This window comes from Rhinolophus sinicus, linkage group LG09 (assembly GCF_036562045.2).
Source record: "Rhinolophus sinicus isolate RSC01 linkage group LG09, ASM3656204v1, whole genome shotgun sequence".
In the NCBI taxonomy this organism is placed as follows: domain Eukaryota; kingdom Metazoa; phylum Chordata; class Mammalia; order Chiroptera; family Rhinolophidae; genus Rhinolophus; species Rhinolophus sinicus.
The window spans coordinates 32427851-32452267 of record NC_133758.1 but is presented as its reverse complement, the minus strand read 5'-3'; the positions used below and the strand labels follow the sequence as shown (position 1 = coordinate 32452267).

Genomic DNA, 24417 nt, shown 5'->3' with positions numbered 1-24417 from the left:
GAAAAACATTACAAATAAAGAAAACTATAGGCTGACTTCCCTAATGAACGTAGATGCAAAAATCCTCAACAATATTAGCAAACCAAATTCAGCAATACATTAAAAAGATCTTACACTACAATTAAGTGGGATTCATTCTGGTATGCAAGGTTGGTTCAATATCCACAAATGAATGAATGTGATACACCAAATAAACAAAATGAAAAATAAAAATCATATGGCCATATCAATAGATGCAGAGAAGGCATTTGACAAATTCCAGCACTCATTTGTTTGACAAAATCCAGCACCCATTTATGATAAAAACTCCCAGCAAAGTGGGAAGAGAAGGAACATAGCTCAACATAATAAAGACCATATATGACAAACTCACAGCTAACATCATACTCAACGGGGGAGAGCTAAAAGCCATTCCCCTTAAGATCAGGAACAAGACAAGGATTACCACTTGCAACACTTTTATTCAACATAGTACTGGAAGTTCTAGCCATGGCAATCAGACAAGAAAAAGAAATAAAAGGCGTCCAAATTAGAAAGGAGGAAGTAAAATAGTCATTAGTTGCTGAATCAACCAATCATGCAGCTTACCTTACCCATGGGCTTCCTCTTATATAGGTTGATACATTTTCCTATTTAAGCTGGTGTGTGAATGTCTGTGTGTGGGTGTGTGTGTGCATGTGTGTCTGTGTATATTTTGTCATTTGTAACTAAGCACATCCTGACACGGAAGTGTGATTTTTATGGTGAAATCAGTAGTAATGTAAAAGATCCTAGTAGAAAAAGCATCAAAAAGTTGTTAAAATAATGCTGCAAAAATAAATATGCTTTAGAAATAATTTCTAGAGGTAATCAGCAACCCAGAATCCAGAATAAGCAGAGCTACAAAAGTTCAGCATTGTCTTGTTACCCACATTTGTTTTCATCTCTACCAGTATAGGAAATTGAATCATTTGTACAGTTAGCCATAAGGGCAGCAGGATTTCTGAGGGGCTAAAATGTTATAATGCTTTGAATATAATATCTCATTTAATACAATCACAACCCTGTGAAAGAATAATTATTATAGCAATTTACAGACGAGGAACCTAAACTTCAGCATAATTAGCTTCTGTAAGCTAATTAGTAAATGACAGAACCAGAATTCAAATCCAGTTCTGTCTTGTTCTGCTTGATTCAGCAGCCTCAACACTAAAGTACTCATTTTTTTCTCTCTCTCCACTATGACTGTTATCAGTAAATTTGAAACCATGATTTTTTATTCACATTTTTTTAGTTGTGAGTCTCTCCTTCTAAATGGAATAAGGTCCCATGCTTTCATCTGTCTCATCCTTGTTCTGTCCACTTTATCATTCATGCAAACAACATCCAAAATTCTTATCTGATATCCTATGTAAATATTCCTTAATATTGACATTGTGGAGCATAGGGAACCAATGAAAATCATACAGGGAGGAGCTGGTATGGCGAAAACCAAAAATCTCTCATAATTGTTCCCAGAATCTTGACCACATTTACTTTATTTTCTACCCTAAGCATTTTATATTAGATTGCATTCAATATAGCATTTCATTTGTGTGTGTGTGTGTATGTATATACACACACATATTATGTACACTATGTATGTTTATGTGTATATGCATTCACGTAAACAGTGTTTCTGTTATCATAGCGATAAAAAGAACAAAGTCCTGTGGATCTGAGTTTGGCTCTGTCCCCTTCATTTATTTAAGAAAATTAAGTGAGAGTCAACAGTGGCTTTGATTGATATTATTTGTATCACCATATTTTAATTGTTTTGCATATGCAATGTTTGTCTCTCTACAAATATTTTCAGACATGAAGATATGCTTTCCCACTTGCCATTTCTTTGTCCTTGGTGCCTGGCACTTAACTTGATATGGTCACCTACTGAAAGTACCAGTAGATTGCCCCTAATAGAGTCATGTGTTGCTTAACAACAGGGATACGCTCTGAGAAATGCCTTGTTAGGTAATTCTGTCATTGTGTGAACATCATAGAGTGCATTTACACAAACCTAGATCGTCTAGCCTACTACACACACAAGCCATATGGTACAGCCTAGTGCTCTTAGGCTACAAGCCTGTGCTGCGTGTTACTGTACAAAACAACATGATATTAAATCAAACACAAGAGAAAATGATGCAACCAAGAGACATGGTAAACACAAGATGTATGAAGCTGCTGCCAGTGTAACATGGCATACTGTTTTTATAAATAGAAAGAGTACACTCTAAAGTAACAATAGAAAGTATATTACAGAAAGTACATAAACCAGTAATGGTCATTTATTATCAAGTATTATGTACTGCATATAGTTGTACGTGCTATACTTTTATGTGACTGGCAGTAGGTTTATATACAGCAGCATCACCACAAACACGAATGTGTTATGCTACGATATTAGGATGGCTGAGATGTCACTAGGAGCTAGGAATGTTTCAGCTCCATTATAACCGTATGGGATCACTGCTGTATATGCAGTTAGTCATTGATTAAAACATCGTTGTGCAGTACAGGACTATACATGTACTGTGCATGATTATCTGCAATAAATACTCTTCCTTTCCCATCCAGTTTAGGGAGTCAATACGCACAGTTGAAAGAGCACATGGTTTGGAACAAGATGGACTGAAGCTGGCTAGCTCTAGCACTAACTAGCTGTGCAATATTAGGACAATCATTGAATTTCCTTGAGTTTCTGTTTCCTCAGCATTCACATGGAATATAATCACATAATTTAAGAATTTTCTGTGAGAAGTGGATGAGATACAGTACCTAGATTGCCTGCCAAGTGCCTGGCACGTTAGGAAGACAATCAATGGTAGCTTTAAATATTACCTGACAATAGCCAATATCAGCCCTGTTAATTAATAGATTTGTAAACAACAACACAGTGTCAGCTATTCTTTTTCTCCTTTTCCTGGGGAAAGGCAGAGTTTTTGTCAAGTTTAGAAAGGTAATTGATTCACTGCGACATGGTGACCACTTTTGTCTCAAAGGCAATATAATCTAGCACAGGATGGAAGAAAATGTTAGTACTGAAATTGTTAAGAATCCTGAAGAAAAAGAAAAATTACTCAGCTCCTGAATTAGCTCTTTATAAGTTTAATGTGAATTATATAATTTTCAGGTTATACCTTTCAGCCCCCAAATATTCTTCTAGCTATTAAAGTAAATAAATATCTTTCAAAGTATGCAACATGTTTCCTTGCTTTCTTACATGGTATACTGAATACGATTTAGTCTTTTTCAGATAAAGCTATATGATCATTTTGAAAATGATGTTTACTCTATGGTAAGAGATAAACTAATGCTTGTTGAGTGCATTGACTTGACTCTATTAAAGTATATAGTATTAGGCTGTGCAGAACTGTTTCCCTGACACTACCCCTTAAGTGCTGGTTTTGTTTGTTGTATTAGCCTTCTATATTTAAATCAAAATATAATTCCTAAATATGACCAATGCATATTCCTTCAATAGCCATCCAAGCCCCGTTCTCAATGTATTACAAAATAGGAAGTAAGAACCAAGAGTAGTAACAGGAAGAGTACTTAAGTTCTAAGTGAGGGCCAATGGATATACTAAGGGTCTTAGAGCATGATCATTCTCTGAGTGAAATGCCTTACTAACCGTTGTCAGCTATGGCCCTGACCAATAAGGGGACTGGCTATTTAAAGACAATAAATGAGAATAAGTTACATGAGGTTTTGTAGAATATATATTTCTAAACTCTTACCTCAAAACTTATCAAAAAAGTTTGGGTGAAAAACCAAACGTAACTAACCACGTCATACTAAGTGGGAAATAGTAAAATTAGTGGGAAGGATTATCAATTTCATACAGAATAAAAGTTCTTATACGTGGAAAAAAGGGAAGCATTCCCTGTTATTCAAATAAAAATAAACGCAGGGGAGCAATGAAAAATGAAAGCAATTTATGATTGTGCTTTTAAACCAAAATTATCAAATATTACATATATGTTCCACATCAACTATAACAGAAAATGTGGATCATTTTAAGAATAAATTTTAAATATGAAAATTTGACCTTATTTATTTTATAAATATATATTAAACATTTAACATTTTGATACAATTTAAGTGCTTACTTTAAATTGTCAAGTGTCTGATCAAGTACTTTCTTTTCCTTTTCTTTTTTGTCTAGGTCCTCAGTCAATTGACTTATTTTTTCTTCATAAAGCATTGTTTTACTTTTAGTGGTCTGTATTTCTTTAAAAATCATTGAGCTTTTTTTCTGGAAAACAAATGCAGGGATGTTTTGTTTTAAATCCTGTGATATTTAAATTCTTGCAATTTAGGGACACAATTATGTTTCGCCATATGAACAATGAAAAGCAAACAGTAACTTCTTATCAATATAAGTGATAACTTAGGTTTATGTTCTCTTCTCCGTTGTTACAGCTGATGAGGTTTTCTAATAGATGGGTTAAAACTATCTATTATCTCTCCTCACATCTCTTTATCCCCCTCTCCCTCTGCACTAACTTGTCCCCACTCTCACACACATACATGCACACCTGAAAGGTATGTCCTTTTAAGATGCAAACATGTGGTCACTGATTTTCAAATATATACAATTAATGTATACAAGGATATATATTTTGATCTTCAAAAAAAGTAGATACTTAATGCCAGCATGATTTCCCAAGGCTGGCCTGTGCAATTCTAGATTGGAGATTTGACTTTGCATGATCCCTTTATGTCTGTTGGCATAAATATTGACTGACTAATTTACTGACTGCGTGTCTAATTTACTGATTGCCATTCCCACATTTGGCATTGCTTCTAATCAGGGCTATTCTTGCAACTGATTCCACCAATCTCAATCGCTGGCTTTGCTATTTCCCTCCATTTTCCCCCATATGCTTCCTAATTCTTTTTCTACTTTTAAGATTTTAAGAAGAATGGCTAATCGTTTACATTTGTTTTCCTATAAAAATCTGCTGTTTGTCCAAGATTTGGAACATTCGGTACTGTGTTTGAATTTTCATATCCTCCCTTTTTTTTTTTATTACTTTTTCTTCCCTGGAGTTCTGAAATTTTTCTACTGATAAATGAGTTTTTGTTTTGGGTTTTGTTGTTGTTGTTGTTTTGTTTTGTTCTGTTTTGTTTTTTAATACCAGAATGTAGTTGAAAGATGGTTGACTACCATTCTTCAATGGGTCCATTAGAATATGTTATTAGTGGGAGAAAAGTCAACCTAAAAAAAACTGTGGAGAGGCACAGGTATGTTTGATTAAAATGAGTATGTAGGAGTCAAGAGAGAATGGGCAACTCTGAATGTTATCTATCACTAAACTTGACTTTCAGGTGAGATTCCATAATTCATGCCTTAATCTTGAATGAAGATTCTCATGGGAAACTGAGAAAACTTCAGAAGCAATGGTTTCAACAGTTTAGACCATACCAGCCAATTCAGCAATGTTGAAGGTGGTGCCAGTGGATTCTCCACTAAAGGAAAGAAAGACAAAGTGTGCTTCCTGCAGACAGCAGTGAAAAACAAAAATTGTATTTTGGCACCTTAAATAGGTACCATCAGTGAGGCTTTAGTAAAGGAAAGTAGTGTATCCCCTTCCATGGCATCAAAAATATCAGAGACATCACCGTAGTGAGATGAGTCTAGAGAGAAGAAACTGTTAGATGCCATGTGTCAGGAGTACAAATCTACATATCTTGATTGAGCAAAAGCTTGGAGACTCCAAGTGCCATTTGTATGTCCTTTGATGAATGCTGAAGTGTCACCAGAGTTAATAGGAATAGAGGCATAAAACAGTACATTTATAATTTCACCATTCTTTGGCTTATTTTTTTTCTAGCTTGGGTCACAAAGGTTTCAGCAATTTGGAGGTTTTCCAAAGTTGTTTTCATGTCTAGACTTCGAATGGTCTGGAAACCTGAATTGCAGTTAATTAATTTTTTACTACATTTTTCATTATTTCCTTATTTCAAAAACTTTCAAACCACATATTTTTTAAATATTAGGTAATAAAAATTACACTCAGATTCTAAATTACTATGAGATTATATTTTTAATTTTTATTAAGATTTAATAAATATGTTTTTATGTTATCTAAATGTAATAAATTCAAATTCTACACCTAAGACTTAAATTGGAGTTAAAAACAGTAAAAATTCAGTAGTATTGTTTAGCTTGGCCCATGATTGAAATGCTTATGCACAGTAAAAGATAAAATTATTTGCCTTAGAACTTAAGATCTTAGAAGATAAAAACGGTGTCTCTAGTACTGTTTGTACACCAATCAGCATTATGAATACTTAATAAATGCTAATAGTGCTGTTTGATAGTACAGCAGATTGCAAGTTTCTTTAGAATATGGTTCAATAACATGGCCCACAAGGTGTTTCTTTGTCTAGGCATTGCCTGTCTCACTAGCTTCATCTCTTTTCACTCTTAGAACTGGGAGGTATCCTGTTCTCTGACCATACTCACTACTTGCCATTACACAAACACAAAACATTCTCCCATGATTTCTTTTTGTAGACACAGTGTCTGTTTCTAGAATGCACTTATCTCATTTTTCATCAAGTTAAGAATTACAGTAATAATAATAATAATAATAATAATAATTCAAACCATCTGTTAAATACTTCCAGAGACAAACATTCTTTTTTTATTAAATTTATTGAGGTGACAATGGTTAGTAAAGTTACATAGGTTTCAAGTGAACAATTCTATAATACATCATCTATATATCACATTGTGTGCTCACCACCAAGAGTCTGTTCCTCTTCCATCATCATATATTTGACCCCCTTTTCCCTCTTCTACCACCCCCCTCTTCCCTCCCTCTCTGGTAACCACTAAACTGTTTTGTGTCTATCAGTTTTTCTTTGTTTGTCTTGTTCCTTTATTGCTTTCACTTTTATATCCCACATATGAGTGAAGTCATATGGTTCTCAACTTAATCTGTCTGACTTATTTCGCTTAGCATAATACTCTCAAGATCCAACCATGTTGTCACAAATGGCACTATTTCATCTTTCCTTACAGCAGAAGTGGTATTCTATTGTATATATGTACCACATCTTCTTTATCCAATCATCTATCGAAGGACACTTTGGTTGTTTCCATGTCTTGGCCACTGTAAACAATGTCGCAACGAACACTGTAGTACATGTATCTTTACGGATAAATGTTTTCAGATTTTTTGGGTCGATACCCAGGATAGGGATTGCTGGGTCATGTGGTAATTCTATTCCTAATTTTTTGAGGAACCTCCATACTGTTTTCCATAGCAGCTGTACCAATTTACATTCCCACCAACAGTATATGTGTATAGAAGGAAAATAACATGATAAAGGTCATATATGACAAACTCTCAGCTAATATCATGATTAATGGTGAAAAACTGAAGCCCTTTGCTCTACGTTCAGGAACACGACAGGGTTGTCCCCTATAACTACTGCTTTTCAACATAGTATTGGAGGTCCTTGCCAGAGGAATCAGGCAAGAGAAAGAAATAAAAGGCATCCAAATTAGGAATGAAGAAGTTAAATTGTCACTTTTTGTGGATGACATGATGCTTATATAGAAAACCCTAAAGAGTCCACCAAAAGCTATTAGAAACCATGAACAAACACAGTAAAGTTGCCAGCTACAAAATAAACATAAAACAAACCCCGTTGCATTCTTATATACTAGCAATAAAATTTCAGAAAAAGAAATGAAAAAAACAATTCCGTTTGCAATTGCAACAAAAAGAATAAAATATCTAAGCAAAATCTTAACCAAGGATGTGAAAGACCTATATACTGAAAACTGTAAGACATTTTTAAAAGAAATTGAAGAAGACACAAAGAAATGAAAAGACATTCCGTGTTCATGGACTGGAAGAATCACCACAGTTAAAACGACCATATTACCCAAAACAATATACAGATTTAATGCAATCTCCATCAAAATCCCAATGGCATTTTTTAAAGAAATAGAACAAAGAAATCATCAGATTTGTATGGAATCACAAAAGACCCTGAATAGCCAAAGCAATCCTAAGAAAAAAGAATAAGGCTGGAGGTATCACGCTCCCTGATTTCAACGTGTACCACAAAGTGACAGTAATCAAAACGGCATGGTACTTGCAGAAAAACAGACACACATACCAGTGAAATAGAATTGAAAACCCAGAAATAAACCCCCATATATATGGGCAGATAATTTTCAACAAAGAAGTCAAAAACATACAATGGAGAAAAGATACCCTCTTCAATAAATGGTGCTGGGAAAATTGGAGAGCCACAGGCAAAAGAATGAAACTAGGCTGCTATCTGTCACCATGTACCAAAATTAAATCAAAATGGATCAAAGCCCTAAACATAAGACCTGAAATAATAAACTTTATAGAAGAAATTTCACATAGGTATTAAACTTATGGACCTTGGGTTCAAAGAGGATTTTATGAATTTGACCTCAAATATAAGGAAAGTAAAAGCTAAAATAAATCAATGAGACTGTATTAAACTAAAAAGCTTCTGCACAGTAAAAAAAACCATCAACAAGATAAAGAGGCAACCAACTGAATGGGAGAAGATTTTTGCAAACAATGTCTCTGATAAAGGACTAATATCCAAAATATATAAAGAACTCATACAACGTAACAACAAAAAAACAAGCAATTCAATTAAAAAATGGGCAGAAGACCTGAATAAACATTTCTCCAAAGAGGACATACAGATGGCCAATTGACATATGAAAAGATGCTCAACATCACTAATCATCAGAGAAATGCAAATAAAACCCACAATGAGATATCACCTCACAACTGTTTGAATGGCTATCATCATCAAGACAAATAGTAACAAGTGTTGGAGAGGCTGTGGAGAAAAAGGAACTCTCATACACTGTTGGTGGGAATGCAGACTGGTGCAGCCGTTATGGAAGGCAGTGTGGAAGTTCCTCAAAAAATCAAGAATAAAATTACCATATGACTCAGCAATCTCTCTCCTGGGCATCTACCCAAAAAATCTGAAAACATTTATCCGTAAAGATACATGTAGTGCAATGTTCATTGCAGCATTATTCACGGTGGCCAAAACATGGAAACAACCAAAGTGTCCTTTGATAGATGACTGGATAAAGAAGATGTGGTATACATATACAATGGAATACTACTTCTGCCATAAGAAAAGATGAAATAGTGCCATCTGCAACAACATGGATGGAACTTGAGACTATTATGCTAAGTGAAAGAAGTCAGACAGAAAAAAGTTGAGAACCATATGATTTCAATGATATGTGGGATATAAAACTGAAAACAACAAAGGAACAAAGGACTAAGAGAATAAAGAAACAAAAACTTGTAGACACAGACAATAATTTAGTGGCTACCAGAGGGTAAGGGAGGAGGGCGATGGTAGATGAGGGTAAATGGAATCAAATATATGGTGACGGAAGGAGAACTGACTCTGGGTGGTGAACACACAATGTGATATACAGATGATAGATTACAAAACAGTACACCTGAACCTATGTAACTTTACTAACCATTGTCACCGCAATAAACTTTAATTTTAAAAAAAGAGCATAGATTCCAGTGCCAGTGCCAGATATAGTGAATCTGAGCTCCACAATAACAAGCTGTGAAAATGAACAAACTAATTAAAACACAAGGCACCAGATGGTTCAAATAGAGAATGGAGGTAAGAACAGCACACTCTTTATACAGTTATCCTGGAGATGAAATGAGTTAATACGTCTGAGCACTTAGAATAATGCCTGGCATATAGAAAACATGGAACATATTAATAATCTGTTATTGTTATTATAAATATTACGATTTACTTCAGTAATCTTTTTTTATATTTATTTTGTAGCCCAGTACAGGGAAAACTTTTTAAAAGTGATATAATCACATCTCTATCTCATAGCCCACATATTATCCACCCACCAATCCTATTGGGGCTACCTTTAAAACATATCCAGAGGATAGCAAGTTAAAGACAATGGACTACCTCTACCTACTTACCGGTATCCAATGATTCTCTAAAGATAGACTATTAGATGTAAGGATTTTCAGGGAGTAAGTATTTCTAATTTGGAAAAATGCCCGAAGCCTTTTGATATATAGCCATTTGTTCATGCTCCCTATATACCAGTCTGAGGGTAAAATGCAGATGTCAGATATTAACAAATGTTTCAGTCTGTAGATTGGTGTCATCTGTAGAAATATGGTCCTATCTAGTACAGGCCAGATTTCTGCCTCTACTTTCTACAAAATGTAATGGGGGATACTTAGATCAGTGGGGAAAACACTGTAAGAGAGAAAAAAATGAACACAAAGAGAGACTCTGTGTGTGTGTGTGTGTGTGTGCACGCGCGCGTGTGCACATACAGAATCAACTTAGTGCAACCAATTAGAAATGAGATGTATCCATATAAAGTTAAATTTGCATGAATAGTTTTCACTGCCATAAACAGGGTGTAAATTCAAAAATTTTTTATATTAAATTTACCTCAGTTTTTATTAGTGCTTCTTGGGCTTCCTTCCCCTTTTGTTTTAAATTTTTCTTTGTTCTTTCTACATTTCTTTTAACATGTTTTCTCTCCTCAATTATGTGCTTTAGTGCCTAGAAGACAGTCAGAAATTAAGATGTGTAGCATTTACAATCCAATTATCCTGGTGTAAACCAAATAGTTTCTAAGTGACTATTTTAAAAATAACAATATATATATATTGATAGAAAGAAATAGGACCATCACCCATGAATTATGAAACATTCTATGATATCCACAATCCCAATATTCAATTTGAATTTTCAGAAAAAATTAAAATCTTATAAATTTTAGTTAAGTCACAAACATTAATAAACACATCAAAATTATAAATTTTCAACACAATATTTAAAATATTTTAACCAAAATTAAAATTCCAAATACAAATTAACAGTAATCATTATAGAAAGTGCATAAAAACTTATTCTTTCCAAGAATTTATGCTAAATTAATAGTTCTTATAATTCATAAACTATTAAAATTTAATAAAAATAGAAACGATTACTAAACTACAAGAAGATATAAAACAATGGCCATTATAAAATAAGGGGAATAAAAGTCATTAATCTTTTCTGGAATTCATTATCATACTCAGATGATTATACTGAGGCTTTTGATGCAACTAATAAATTTCCATCATTAATGTAAGGAGGAGCCATTATTAAAATCATTTATCTCACTAGGTATTAGTACTGGTTATATATTCATCATATGAGCTCTAGAATAAGCATTTAGAAGTTTTAAGTAGCATAATATACTCAGAATTTGTTGTTTCCATGCTTTATGGCCTTGTACATGTTGCTTCATGCATTCAGGCCCAAGTTTTCTCAAGTCTATGATACAGATAAACTCTCTCTTACCTATTTCATAGGGAAGCTTTGAAGATCAAAATAAATTTTCCTAATAGGAACACTTTGCAAATCACAAGGCTTTTAAAATAAATTTTGAAAATTATTAAAAATTAAGAATATAAAGTGACATCATAATTTGCAATGAAAAACAATCCTGTTGTCAAAATGACCCAAATGAATAATATATATGTACTCCCGGGAGCTAAAGACAAGAATGTATAACTCTTACCACACCCTCTACTTCTCCAAAAGACTAATGACATGATGTATACATATTTTTCTACTAATTTTTTTTGTTTGGGAAGGGCTAGTAATATCAGTTACTGCCATGAACTTGTTGTTTTGAAAATATTTATCAACATTTGCTTTATTTTTCATCCTAGCTGTTTTCTACATGCATCAAAAATTTACCATGAAAATGTCAGGATGCATTATATTTTACATCTGAATAAACATAGCTTTAGCATTGTATTAACGAGCAGTGAAACTCTGAATTAAATTTACCATAATGGGAAATCATACCAAATAAATCGCTACTCACCCATTTGAAAACTGCTTTCCCTAAGTACACTCTAAGACAGCGTACAGGGTTATAGCATTAATAGTCTTGCTATATACTTCCGCTATAGATCAGTTGTGTGGTCAATGAAACAGTTCCTTATTCTGCTGAGATTTTATATCTTCCTATGTGAAATCATAATTTTCCAAGTAGCAATGTAAAATCATATACATGATTTATCAACCTAAATATTCCTGCAGATTAGTGTCTGGATTAATTATAAATGCTTACATCAGAGTGTTCTTGGTGGATAGTTTTCATCCTTCTAGCATCTTCTTCCATTTGAAGCATTGGTGCCTCTATTTCTGCCAGGATTAGGGAATACATTGCTTTCTTTTTCAGACATTCCTCTGTCACAAACTCCTGTTCCTCTTGCAGGGAATATAGCCTTTTCTGCCAGAAAAGATTTTAAAAAATGCATTTCAGTTATCGAATACCTAAATGTTTATTGAGCCTCCATCTTGTGTCACTCAGCGATACTTGCTGTTATTTGAAAATAAAAAAAATAAGCACCGCTATAAAAAGTAATAGGTATGGGGCTAGACTGGTGGCTCAGGCAGTTGGAGCTCTGTGCTCCTAACTCCGAAGGCTGCCAGTTCGAATCCCACATGAGCTCTCAACCACAAGGTTGCCAGTTCAACTCCTCCAGCCCCACAAGGGATGGTGGGCTGTGCCCCTTGCAACTAGCAATGGGCAACTGAACCTGGAGCTGAGCTGCGCCCTCCACAACTAAGATTGAAAGGACAACTTGACTTGGAAAAACGTCCTGGAAGTACACACTGTTCCCCAATAAAGTCCTGTTCCCCTTCCCCAATAAAATCTAAAAAAAAAAAAAAAAAAAGTAATAGCTATGAATATAGCATATTTAAAGAGTGCACTTCTCATTAGAAAAATGATGAGAAACAAATTAAAAGACAATAAAAATCAAACATTCTTAAGTATCAGAAGATAATGAGTTTACAGAACACACGAACAACAAATATTGAAATACATGTAATTCCTGAAATCTAAAATCAAATAAAACCAATGAAAAAGAAGTCAAGACCAAAATATTAAGCAAAAAGCACTGGAAGATTATGGAATTATTGAATAGATGTATAAGTAAATTAGGAAATTTGGTATTTTCTAGAATATAGAAGTAGAAAACATTGCTTTATATGTTTGAAAACGTCAAATTTTCTAACAGAAGAAATTGCAAAATTTGTTTGTTTCAAAGGGGACCAGAGGTACAGATAATCTCAAATAATCTTTAAAAACAACACTGTTTTAGGTTGTTTTGCCTCTTAATTTTATTTTTCATATAACAATAATTTCAAATACTGATGTATTTTTGAAGGAGAGGGATTCTAGAAAGATATCAGGGATCAAAATAGCCAAACTGGGTTCTGATGGATATGCAGGTGGTATAAACGTAAAAAAATTACAATTGATTTCATGAGTTATAATGTATTAGTTTCAAGTGGTTTATATAGAAAGATCATAGGTTTGTTTTGTTTTGTTTTCTGGTGTTAAAAAAATTCATTTGAAAGATACTAAAAGTAAAGAGAACATATCATCAGAAAACAAACAAAGAAGACACTTAGGAATAAGATCCCACTGCCCTTTTACTAGACTGGCAGAAATTCCCATTAAGCCGCAAAATGAGATATGTGTATGGGAGGTCAGTTTCTTTATGCATGATCAGATACTGCTAGTTGTACACAGAGGGCAACTGTCATCAGCTAAGGAGAGAAAACTGCTGGCTTGCAAACCAAATAGTAAAAAGATGCCTCATTACAGACAAATTTAAAATGCTAAGTAAAATGCAAATTAAAGGAAGAATGAAATATTAAAAGTAAATTAGGATTACCTGAATTATCATTCCATTAGCCACTTCAGCTCGAGTGTATTTTTTCAAGAAATCTTCTCTACCCTACAAATCATAAAATTTTTTAAAAAGGTTTTATTTATAGAATATCAGAAAATATTTTTAAAGACAATTGCTGACAGAAGATACACTTTACTTATGTTATAATAAAGAGCAAAATATTCATTACAAATTGAATGTTATAAACAAGCAAACAAGTCTGGTGTTATTTGAGGCAAAATTAGTAAGTGATACAAGGCCATGAAATAGAATACAGAATTTTAGTTCAATTCACTTTGTACTTGATAACTGTGAACTGAAATATCAAAGTAATCAAAAAGGGGCAAACTGGACAGTCTTCAAATCCTCTTTTTTTTTAAAAAAAATTATCAGTTTGTTTTTAATATTACTTTCCAGAATGAGCACTTTCAACTTTGAAAACAAGATAGATACAATTCAAGTTTGAAGTTGGCAAATGTGACCAGATTCTTCATTTGACTAGGATGATTCTTTTCTTTCCCTCTTTTCACTTTTTTAAATGCATTCCTTGAAAGTTAGTGGGCAAAAAATATTTGGAAAAATCTTCTTTCTGTCACTTGGATAAAGAGTTTTTAAACTCTTCATAGTTGTGTTATGTATTATCACACAACCAAATTTGGAAATACTTTAAAAAGTTTCTTCTACTTTAGAATTACACCTGGAACCCCTTATTTGAGAGAGGTGTTGACTTGGATTTAGGCTGTCCTCCTATTCTAAAGTGATGTATACCTTTGCAGAGGTAGAGTGGAGGTTCAGAAATGTCTCTAATATCCCTCCTTTATTACAGACTCCCTCATCATACCCCAGGGTACAGAGACAATATAAAGAAATGACTTAAGTCTCTCCTGCAACTCTTCTTTTTCTTGATATATCAACCCATCAAAACTACGCTCTCCTAAAGTAAAAGAATAACTCCAAAGAAGGAAAAAGAAACATCAATGACAAGGAAAGTAATAACGTGAACATAGCATTTCACCTAAGGATATACCTACATCTAAAGCCAATTTATACAATGAAATTTTTTGATAATTTAAATGAAATTAGTTTCCTCTTCTAACATGATGGTAGATGTACTGATTTTATCAATTTGTTAAATATTTAATCAAAAGGGAACCAAATTAAAAATGTCTCTATAGACTGGAGACAAAATACAGTATTCCAAAACAGAGTGCTACCTTTGACCTTTGTCTGAAACTAATTGAAAAAAATGTGAAATGTGAAGTGTGTGCCTGTGTGTGTGTGTGTGTGTGTGTGTATGTGTGTGGTGTGTGTTGAGGAGATGAGTTACACCACATTACGTAGGATCTTTAAGGCACAGTAAGAAAATTTGTGAAGGATGTTAAGCAAGGCACGTGTTTTAGCAAGGTCACTGTGGCTGCAATATAGATTGATATGTTTGTTTCTTTAAAACCCATTCATTCATCCTTCAAAGGTTTTGTTTGTATTTTTTTTAATTGTCAACCAGTAAGAGAGTAATTCATTGTTTAAATGAATTTAAGTCTCTGAACTTAGATATATTAATGTTAAACAAAAAGTACATGTAGATGTAAGGCTAATAAAAACTGTAGACAGCATATGAGCAATTATAATAAAATAGACTAAGAGTCTGAAGCTGCAAGAGTAAAACAATTGGATGTCTTTGAAAAGAATGGAGAGTCCTCAGAATTGTGAAATCTGTATATCTGTACAAAACCAACACAATCTGTAACTAATGTACAAGTCTGCACTCCCACAGGAGAAACGTCTGGAGCTTCACTCTTAGCCCCTTGGGGAACTCTTCCAAGCTCTGTTTACTATCATACCCTCAAAACTCTGTGACTCAGAGACAAAGGTCAAATGATGGATCACCAGGAGGGAAGGTAGCCTATTACTGGCTGGGCTGCCAATTTCACACTTACACCAGACACAGAGCCACAGGGAGTGTTTCTGGCCAGATGCTCAAGGCCTTCCTTTGGTACTATCCACTCCTTAGAAGTATGATTTGTCCACCCAGGCACTGGCAAAATGCCCAGAAGCTGACCAATCCCTAGGAGAACTACTGAGTTACTACAACCTTCAAAATACCCTAGAACATGCCAAAGACTGACATAAGGTGAGCTCCGATATTCACAAGTCTTAGGCCATGAAGTGCAACATCTGACTGAGGGAGGGGACTTATTTGTCCCACAATCTTGTTGTCACAGGTGGTGCATTCTGTAAAGCTGACTGGGAGGTGGGGTTTGATGTGCAGGATCCTTGTTAAGGCGTGCATTTGTAAACACCTGTTAGACTGGAGAGGGGATAAGACAGGAAGAAAGGAAGAAGAAGGGAAAGGAAGAAAGCAGGATTGGGCAGAAACATAGGCTGAGCTACAATGCAATGCAGTCCCATGAACAATCTGAGTCAACTCCATGGGGAGTCCTGGAGTAAAAATGGACCTTCGGTTTTGCCCCAAATCAGACCAAAGAGGCAAGGCTATACTCCTGTATTTATCAGTCATCGACGTGAGCTGCCCCAAGAAGGGGAATGACTTTAAGCAAAGTGACTTAACTGATTCCTGAAGGGGAATCTGGGCAGCTATGTCCACCAAGAAATAGAAATGTCATGTGTCTCTTCAATGATTAAACTACCATTAGTTCTACTCATAATTATGGATAAATATATTACATGCCTTCTATGTATAATTATCTTGTTTTAACTTCACAATGAAATTGCAATTACTGTCCTGTTTTGCAAATGGGACAAGTGAGAGAGATTACATAAACTGCCAATATACAAAAAAGCTAGCACATGTTAGAACCAGGATGCTAATCTACAAAATCTGAGAGCCCAGGGACTTTATCTGACTGATTTAGCAAATCAGATTCCTCAGATACCTAGGATCCTTCAATGTGAGAGGAATATTTGGTGCAGAGCCTTCTGACTCTCACATGTCTCTGTCCTTGCAAAGCTTCCCTTTCCATGAGGCTTTCCAGGCAACTGGGTTGTTAAATTTTGTAACTCAGGCACCTAGAGCACATGTTGGGAACAGAATGGAGACCTTGTTTTTAAAGAGGTGCCAATCTTCCAGTGATTGCATAGCTGTCTCTGACATGAAATCTGCTGGGAAAGTTCTGAGCACTGGAGAGATGCTCCCTGTTAATTATGCAATATGAATAACGCAGCTGCTGAGGACAGTACCAGGATTAAATAGGTACAAACTACGGTAATCTTAACATAGATACCTAGAGTGTGGTCTTCTTAAAAAAATCCTGACTTTAATATCATTGAAAATGCTCAAAAAGAAAGGCTAGACAATGATAAAGAGCTACAGCAGTTGTAAAAACATTTCCTGGTTTAATAATATTGGTACCACTTTTGAGAATTTGCTATATCCCAAGCAGTTTTTAAAAATTTATATAATCATATATATATATACATATATGTATATATATAGTATTATATACAATACAGCAAATTTTCAATATATAAAAATGTTTTATATATATAATATAGCAACCTCTCAATATACACATATATACATACACACACACACACACACACACACACACACACACACACACATACAGGCAGCCCTTGTCTTGTAGGGTGCCATGCTAACTAAAACTCGTGCATATTGAGACCATGCAAAATGGGGACATGGCTCAGATATGCACTCGTCTCAGTTAACTTAGTGCTATGCACAGTGAGCGCTGCCTGTAGGTGTGGGTGTGTGTGTGTAAGTTACTCATCATATCCATTTAATGACATAGCTACAATTCTTCACATTCAAAGATGAGAAAACTGAACTCATAGAAGTCGTGGGATTTGTCCCATGACTAATATTCAACAACCAGTATCCAGGATTGCATAGGCACATTCCAAAGCACTTTGAAGTGAGCTCCCTCCTTTGTCCTCCGCTTCCAGTACTCTGTCACACATATATTTGTTGAATGAGTAACTTATTGAGAAAATGAATTAATGAATAATAAATTGCTTTTGGTCCTTAGGTTGGAGAATTAAACTGTAAAAGTTTCAAGTTCTTTTTTTTAATTAAAATTTATTGGGGTGACCATGGTTAGTAAAATTACATAGATTTCGAGTGTACAATTCTGTAATACATCATCTATATATCACATTGTGTGTTCACCGCCCAGTCAGTTCTTCCATCACCATATATTTGACCCCCTTTACTCTCTTCTACCACCCCCATTCCTCCTACCTCTCTGGTAACCACTAAACTGTTGTCTATCAGTTTTTGTTTCTTTGCTCGTCTTGTTCCTTTGTTGCTTTCAGTTTTATATCCCACATAGCAGTGAAATCATATGGTTCTCGACTTTTTCTGTCTGACTTGTTTGCTTAGCATGATAATCTCAAGATCCATCCATGTTGTCGCAAATGGCACTTTTTCATCTTTTCTTAATGCAGAATAGTATTCCATCATCTATATGTACCACATCTTCTTTATCCAATCATCTATTAAAGGACACTTTGGTTGTTTCCATGTCTTGGCCACTGTAAATAAAACTGCAATGAACATCAGAGTACATGTGTCTTTATGGATAAATGTTTTCAGATTTTTTGGGTAGCTACCCAGGAGAGGGATTGCTGGGTAATATGGTAATTCTGTTCTTAATTTTTTGAGGAACCTTCATACTATTTCCTGTAGTGACTGCAACAGTCTGCATTCCCACCAACAGTATATGAAGGTTCCTTTTTCTTCACAGCTTCTCCAACACTTGTTACTATTTGTCTTGTTGATGACAGCCATTCTAACAGGTGTGAGGTGATATCTCACTGTGGTTTTTATTTGCATTTCTCTGATGATTAGTGATGTTGAGCATCTTTTCATATGTCTATTGGCCATCTGTATGTCCTCTTTGGAGAAATGTCTGTTCAGGTCCTCTGCCTATTTTTTAATGGGACTGTTTGGTTTTTTGTTGTTGAGTTGCATGAGCTTTTATATTTTAGATATTAGCCCCTTATCAGAGGCTTTACAAATATCTTCTTCCATTTGGTTAGTTGCCTCTTTATTTTGTCAATGGTTTCTTTTGCTGTGCAAAAGCTGCAGTTTGATATAGTCCCATTCATTTATCTTAGCTTTTACTTCCCTTGCCTTTGAGGTCAAATTCATAAAATCTTCTTTGAAGCCAAGGTACATAATTTTAGTACCTATGTTTTCTTCTATGCAGTTTTTGTTTCAGGTTTTATGTTTAGGTCTTTGATCCATTTTGAGTTAATTTTGGTACACTGTGACAGACAGCAGTCTAGTTTCATTCTTTTGCACATGGCTGTCCAATTCTCCAGCACCACTTACTGAAGAGGCTTTTTTTTTCTCCATCGTATGTTTTTGGCTCCTTTGTTGAAAATTATCCGCTCATATATATGGGGGTTTATTTCTGAGTTTTCAATTCTGTTCAACTGGTGTGAGTGTCTGGTTTTTTTTGCCAAAACCATGCTGTTTTGATTATTGTAGCCCTGTAGTACAAGCTGTAGTCATGGAGTGTGATACCTCCAGCATTATTCTTTTTTCTTAGGATTGCACTGGCTATTCAGGGTCTTTGTGGTTCCATACAATTCTGATGATTTTTTGTTCTATTTCTTTAAAAAATGCCATTGGAATTTTGATAGGCATTGCATTCCCATATACTAACAAAAAAATCTCAGAAAAAGAAATAAAAAACAAAACAAAACATTTCCTTTTGCAATTGCAACAAAAATAATAAAAAACTTAGGAATAAACTTAACCAAGGATGTGAAGGACCTATACACTGAAAACTATAAGACAGTTTTAAAAGAAATTGAAGAAGACACAAAGAAATGGAAAGCCATTCTGTGTTCATGGATTGGAAGAATCAATCTGGTTAAAACAGCCATATTACCCAAAGCAACATACAAGTTCTTTCAAACTCAAAAACATATTTTATAAAATCTCTGTATATAATGAGAAACTCGGTATCTGTTAAAATATCATAATACACAAATCCCCATTTAGTAAACCGCATCTCGAGGATGAATAGTAAAACAAGTCCTACAAGACGTTTTCCCTGAGACATTGGGAAATGGTGAAGTAGCAGGAAAGGCAAGGAGATAAGTACCTGAATAAAGAAGGCTGCCTTTTCCACGAACGTGGGCCTGCAACCCAATTCATGTCAGGCTTTTCAGTTCTTCAAATTGCCAATTCATTGTAATGGATAAGTTTGTTGGTCATAACTTTAACCAAATGAGCAAGTACTATCACTTGTAATGTGACAAACTTATACAATGTGCTTTGTGATATATTTCACTGACACAATATTATAACTATATAATATTCCTACAAGAAGTGTTTAACCTGATTCTTATCATGAGCAAACGAAAAGATAAATCTGTATTAAGAGAAAATCTGCAAAGTAACTGGACTAGACTCTAAAAAATGTCAACATAACAAAAGACATTTTAAAAAAAAATGTAAGCGATTCTTTAAGAGTAAAGGAGACTCAAAAATTATAACAAATAAATTCAATACATGATGCTTCATTACATATAGCAACCAATTAAATTATAGAAATTTGCTTGTGGACTGTAAATGATGCCCGTTATCTAATTATTGCCTCTTAGCTCTAAACCACTCTTTTAACTCTAATTTGAAATACTGGAGCTGGATCTTGTAAACAGTTTTCTTTTGTCAGCTGGAGTAAAGTTTAGGTTATCTCAACAGAGGGCAGTGGAGGGGTTACATGGCTGTCAAAAGGGGCTTCACATCCTTGTTCTCTTCCAGTTGTTTTCTCATTCCTCCTACAGAATTGTTGCTAGTCGGGATGTAGGGAACCAATGTGCTCAAACTCCAACCAAGTTCTCTACTCAGAAACTTCATTCAAATGCTGTTTAACCTCCATCTAGTTTCTCTGGCATCGGACAGGTGGCTGCTTATGGACCATCCACTGAGATATAGCCAACGCTCTCCAATAAGCCCTTACTCTGCTTTGGAGGAGGGCAGTTTCATCCACGTTTGTTCCTTCTTTGGGAGTGCTCCCTCATCCCTAAAGGCTCTCTACATTTGCTATTCCTATATTTTAGAGCAGGGTCAGCAAGCTTTCCTTGTAAATGGCTAGAGAGTAAATAATTTAGGCTTTAGGGGCTTAAAATCTCTGTCACAACTACCCAGTTCTGGTTTTGGAGAGAAGAAATAAAAGGTATCAAAAGATCACTTTGAAGAGCTTGAGAGAATACAAGAAAAAGGGGGTGATGGCATTTCAGATGCTGTGAAGAGCCCACATTAAAAAGTCACCTTTGACCCGTTGCATGGCTTTTGCAACCAGAAACCATAAGGTGGCAGCAGAGAGCTATGCTACTGCAAGAGACTGCTAAGACAAAGGACTGCTGAAAAGCAAGTATGGAACACTTAGTGTTGTGTCCAGAAACACAAGTTCAAAGAGAAAAGGGAAGTAAACAGATTAAGATCAGAACTAAGAAAGTAACATCTGTTTGAGTTCCAGCGACAGAGGGGCACTACGAAAAAAGTTGGATAACTCAATTTATTATCTAATGTCTGAGACCAGGAAAACAGCAAACAAGATTGTAAAATTAAGACTTAGAATTATAAAACAAAATTTGGGCTGGATTGAATTAGTGGTGCAGGGCAGCTCTGGCTATGCATTGTTAGGTCACTTTTTGGTGGCCAGGACCCTCACAGAAAGTCCAGGTGGTAGCCCAGCCTGCTTCTATCTAATGATAAACACAAAGGTGCTAGTTTATCTTTCTTTTTTTATGAAAGATTTTATGAAGGTTTCATATGTATTTTGTGTAAGTACTTTAAAATTACAAAATATAAAATTAAAATAACCTGAATCCTCTCACCCAGAGATATGCATTATGACTATTTAGTGTATTTGTTTTTAGGTCCAGGGATTAATGTTATTATCTTTGGTCAAGTCAGCCTAGTAAGCTCTTTCTCAGCCAGTAAAAAAATCAGAAGTCCCATTAACTTTTTAAATTCAAAATTGAATCAATTTATAATTTATTCATGTACTCATAGTGAATTACTATTTTATTACTGAGAAATCTGTGTATTTAAATTTTCCCACTAAATGTCAACTGTATTCATGCTTCTCATAAACACTTACTGAGTGCCTACATTCTAAGAACATAACACATTGTTTTTTTCTAGCATTAAAAATGACGCTTAAATTTAAAAGACTAGGAAATCATACAATGTCTGCTGTCAGACCACAATGGAATTAAACTAAAATTCAGTAACATAAAGATTACTAGAAAATCCCAAAATATGTGAAGACTAACCAACATATGAGTTTTGACAATTAAGTTCTTGAACTCATCCTAGAAAAAGTGCTGCATACCTCCATGCTGAATATCACTAAGTCACCTCTGAAATACTCTTCTTGGGAAGCTATCCATCAATGCCAGTGCCTAGTCCATCCTTCAAAGCAATTTTGGAACTCTTTTTTTTCTGGAATGGCCATCAGAGCTGTTGTCGTATTACTCTTGATGTCCTGAATGTCATCAAAATGTTTTCCTTTCAACATTTCCTTTATCTTTGGGTAAAGAAGTCATTGGGGGCCAGAGCAAGCGAGTAGGGAGGGTGTTCCAATACAGTTATTTGTTTACTGACTAAAAACTCCCTCACAGACAGTGCCGTGTGAGCTGGTGCAAGAGCCATGAATTGGCGAAAAGTTCAGGTTGTCTAACTTTTTCATGCAGCCTTTTCAACACTTCCAAATAGTAAACTTGGTTAACTGTCTGTCCAGTTGGTACAAATTCATAACAAATAATCCCTCTGGTATCAAAAAAGGTTAGCAACATCGTTGCAACAAATTCAAACTTAATTGTCAGACCTCGTATTTCTAAATAACACATATTCAAGCGATAAAGCTCAAAATTTATACATTTATTTATTTCCATTTAGTTCTAGTAGTATTATTTTAAACTGGAATCACAATGCTTGATGTTCTAGTTTTCCACCAAAATTCTAATATTTTCAAGCAAAAACCCCTCCAGATTCTTCAGGTTTGCAGAGAAGCCTTCTATTGAAGTATTTAATAGTATTTAATATTTAATGAAATCGCTTTCAAGATTTTTTAGTTACAATTATCACATTCTTCAGACACACTGGATGATTTTCTGTTCATTCCATCAACAACGTAATTAAATACATGTTACTTTTATTGATTTATCTCCCATCACTGATGGCTCATTTTGTCCTGGGACTTGGGTAACTGTGTCTTTTCTGATAAGCTCAGTTATTAGGATTGAAGGTATTTAAAAATTAGGATAAATCATGTGTAACATCTGGAAAACTCCAGAAACTGCTAGATACCTTGATTGTTCGGAGTTGCTTCTAGTCTATGACTGCCTGAATTTATTGGTTATTTTATGGATGTATTAATTTGAGAGAACATAAATCAGAAATTCTCCCTCAAAGGCTTATTTCTCACAGCTAGCTCAGAGGTGGTATTGCTACAATTACTTTCCAGAAGACATGGATTAAGGACTAATTTCAGGCCAGGATCAATAAATACACAAAGTTGCCTGCAAGAAAAATATGATGCCGTGACTCTAAAAATTACAGAGATTTTCATTAATTAGTGAAAGACAGTAGGATCATTACAAAGGTAGAAACTACAAACCTGAATTACTATAAACCTGAATTATCTAAAGACTATCTAGAAATTTATTTTTAATTAATTATCACTCTGACACAGATATGCATGTGTACATTACAGATACTGAATGTCCAATATATTCAGCTCAGAGATTAGCAAAAGTGGTTAGCAATGGGGACTATTCGCCATGTGGAGTAATTTCTTTCTGTTGCTTCTTTCTAGTTATCTCAGCTACATTTGGGTAGAGAAACAATTTCTTCAATTTTGCTTGAACTAAGCCAGGGGGACACCGCTTTGGGTTGTCAAAGCGAAATATAGTGGAATCACATCAAATTTGCACTAAACGTACTTATGGTATTTTATGGCATCAGGAAAACTTAGAAATAATAAACAATTTAGTGCAACATCTTTGTTAATATATGAATGTCTCAGGTTAGTGAAGCAATATGTCTGAAGAATTTAAGGTGGGTTGTGACAGCTATGAGAAAATATGTGAATGATACCAAGGGGTTCCTGGCAATTGAAAAAAAAAGTTAAACCACAATGTTAAATGGCCAAATCCATGGATGGTGTCTTTATTAATATCCTAAATAAAAATATTAATTGATGGCCATAGAGAACACATATTTATGAAAAATTCAAGAAAATTATAAACAACATCAACATATCATCATACATGCTATACACACACACACATATAATCACATGCCTTATAACTTTAAAATAATTTTGAGGTTAATTTTTACTACACATATTTTTTAGCATATTAATTTTGGAACATATAAGATATGATAAACCCACTGAACAACCCACGGAAAGGGACATCGGCATGATACATTAAGTCAGTTCAACAGCTGGACTCCATGTGGGAACAAAACCCCAGTCTCTCAATATAGAAACATTTACTGGCAGACTATCTATATGTCCTAAATTTAGATAGGAAAATAAAAATTCTTCACTAAAGATAGCAATATTAAAGGGCTTGGACATAGAATGCGGATTCTTTATTT

The 24417-nt window shown here is 34.6% G+C and overlaps 1 protein-coding gene across 1 annotated transcript in view; it reads right to left on the bottom strand.

Moving 5' to 3' along the window:
- The window catches only part of CCDC178 (coiled-coil domain containing 178), a 327539-nt gene that overhangs the window by 222266 nt on the left and 80856 nt on the right, over positions 1–24417 (bottom strand). Inside the window, exons 14-17 of the mRNA XM_074339729.1 lie at positions 13812–13874; positions 12194–12355; positions 10513–10626; positions 4131–4276 (exon numbers count right to left, since the gene is read on the bottom strand). Of these exons, the coding sequence (XP_074195830.1) occupies positions 4131–4276; positions 10513–10626; positions 12194–12355; positions 13812–13874 (485 nt within the window). The remainder of the gene's footprint in view (positions 1–4130; positions 4277–10512; positions 10627–12193; positions 12356–13811; positions 13875–24417) is intronic.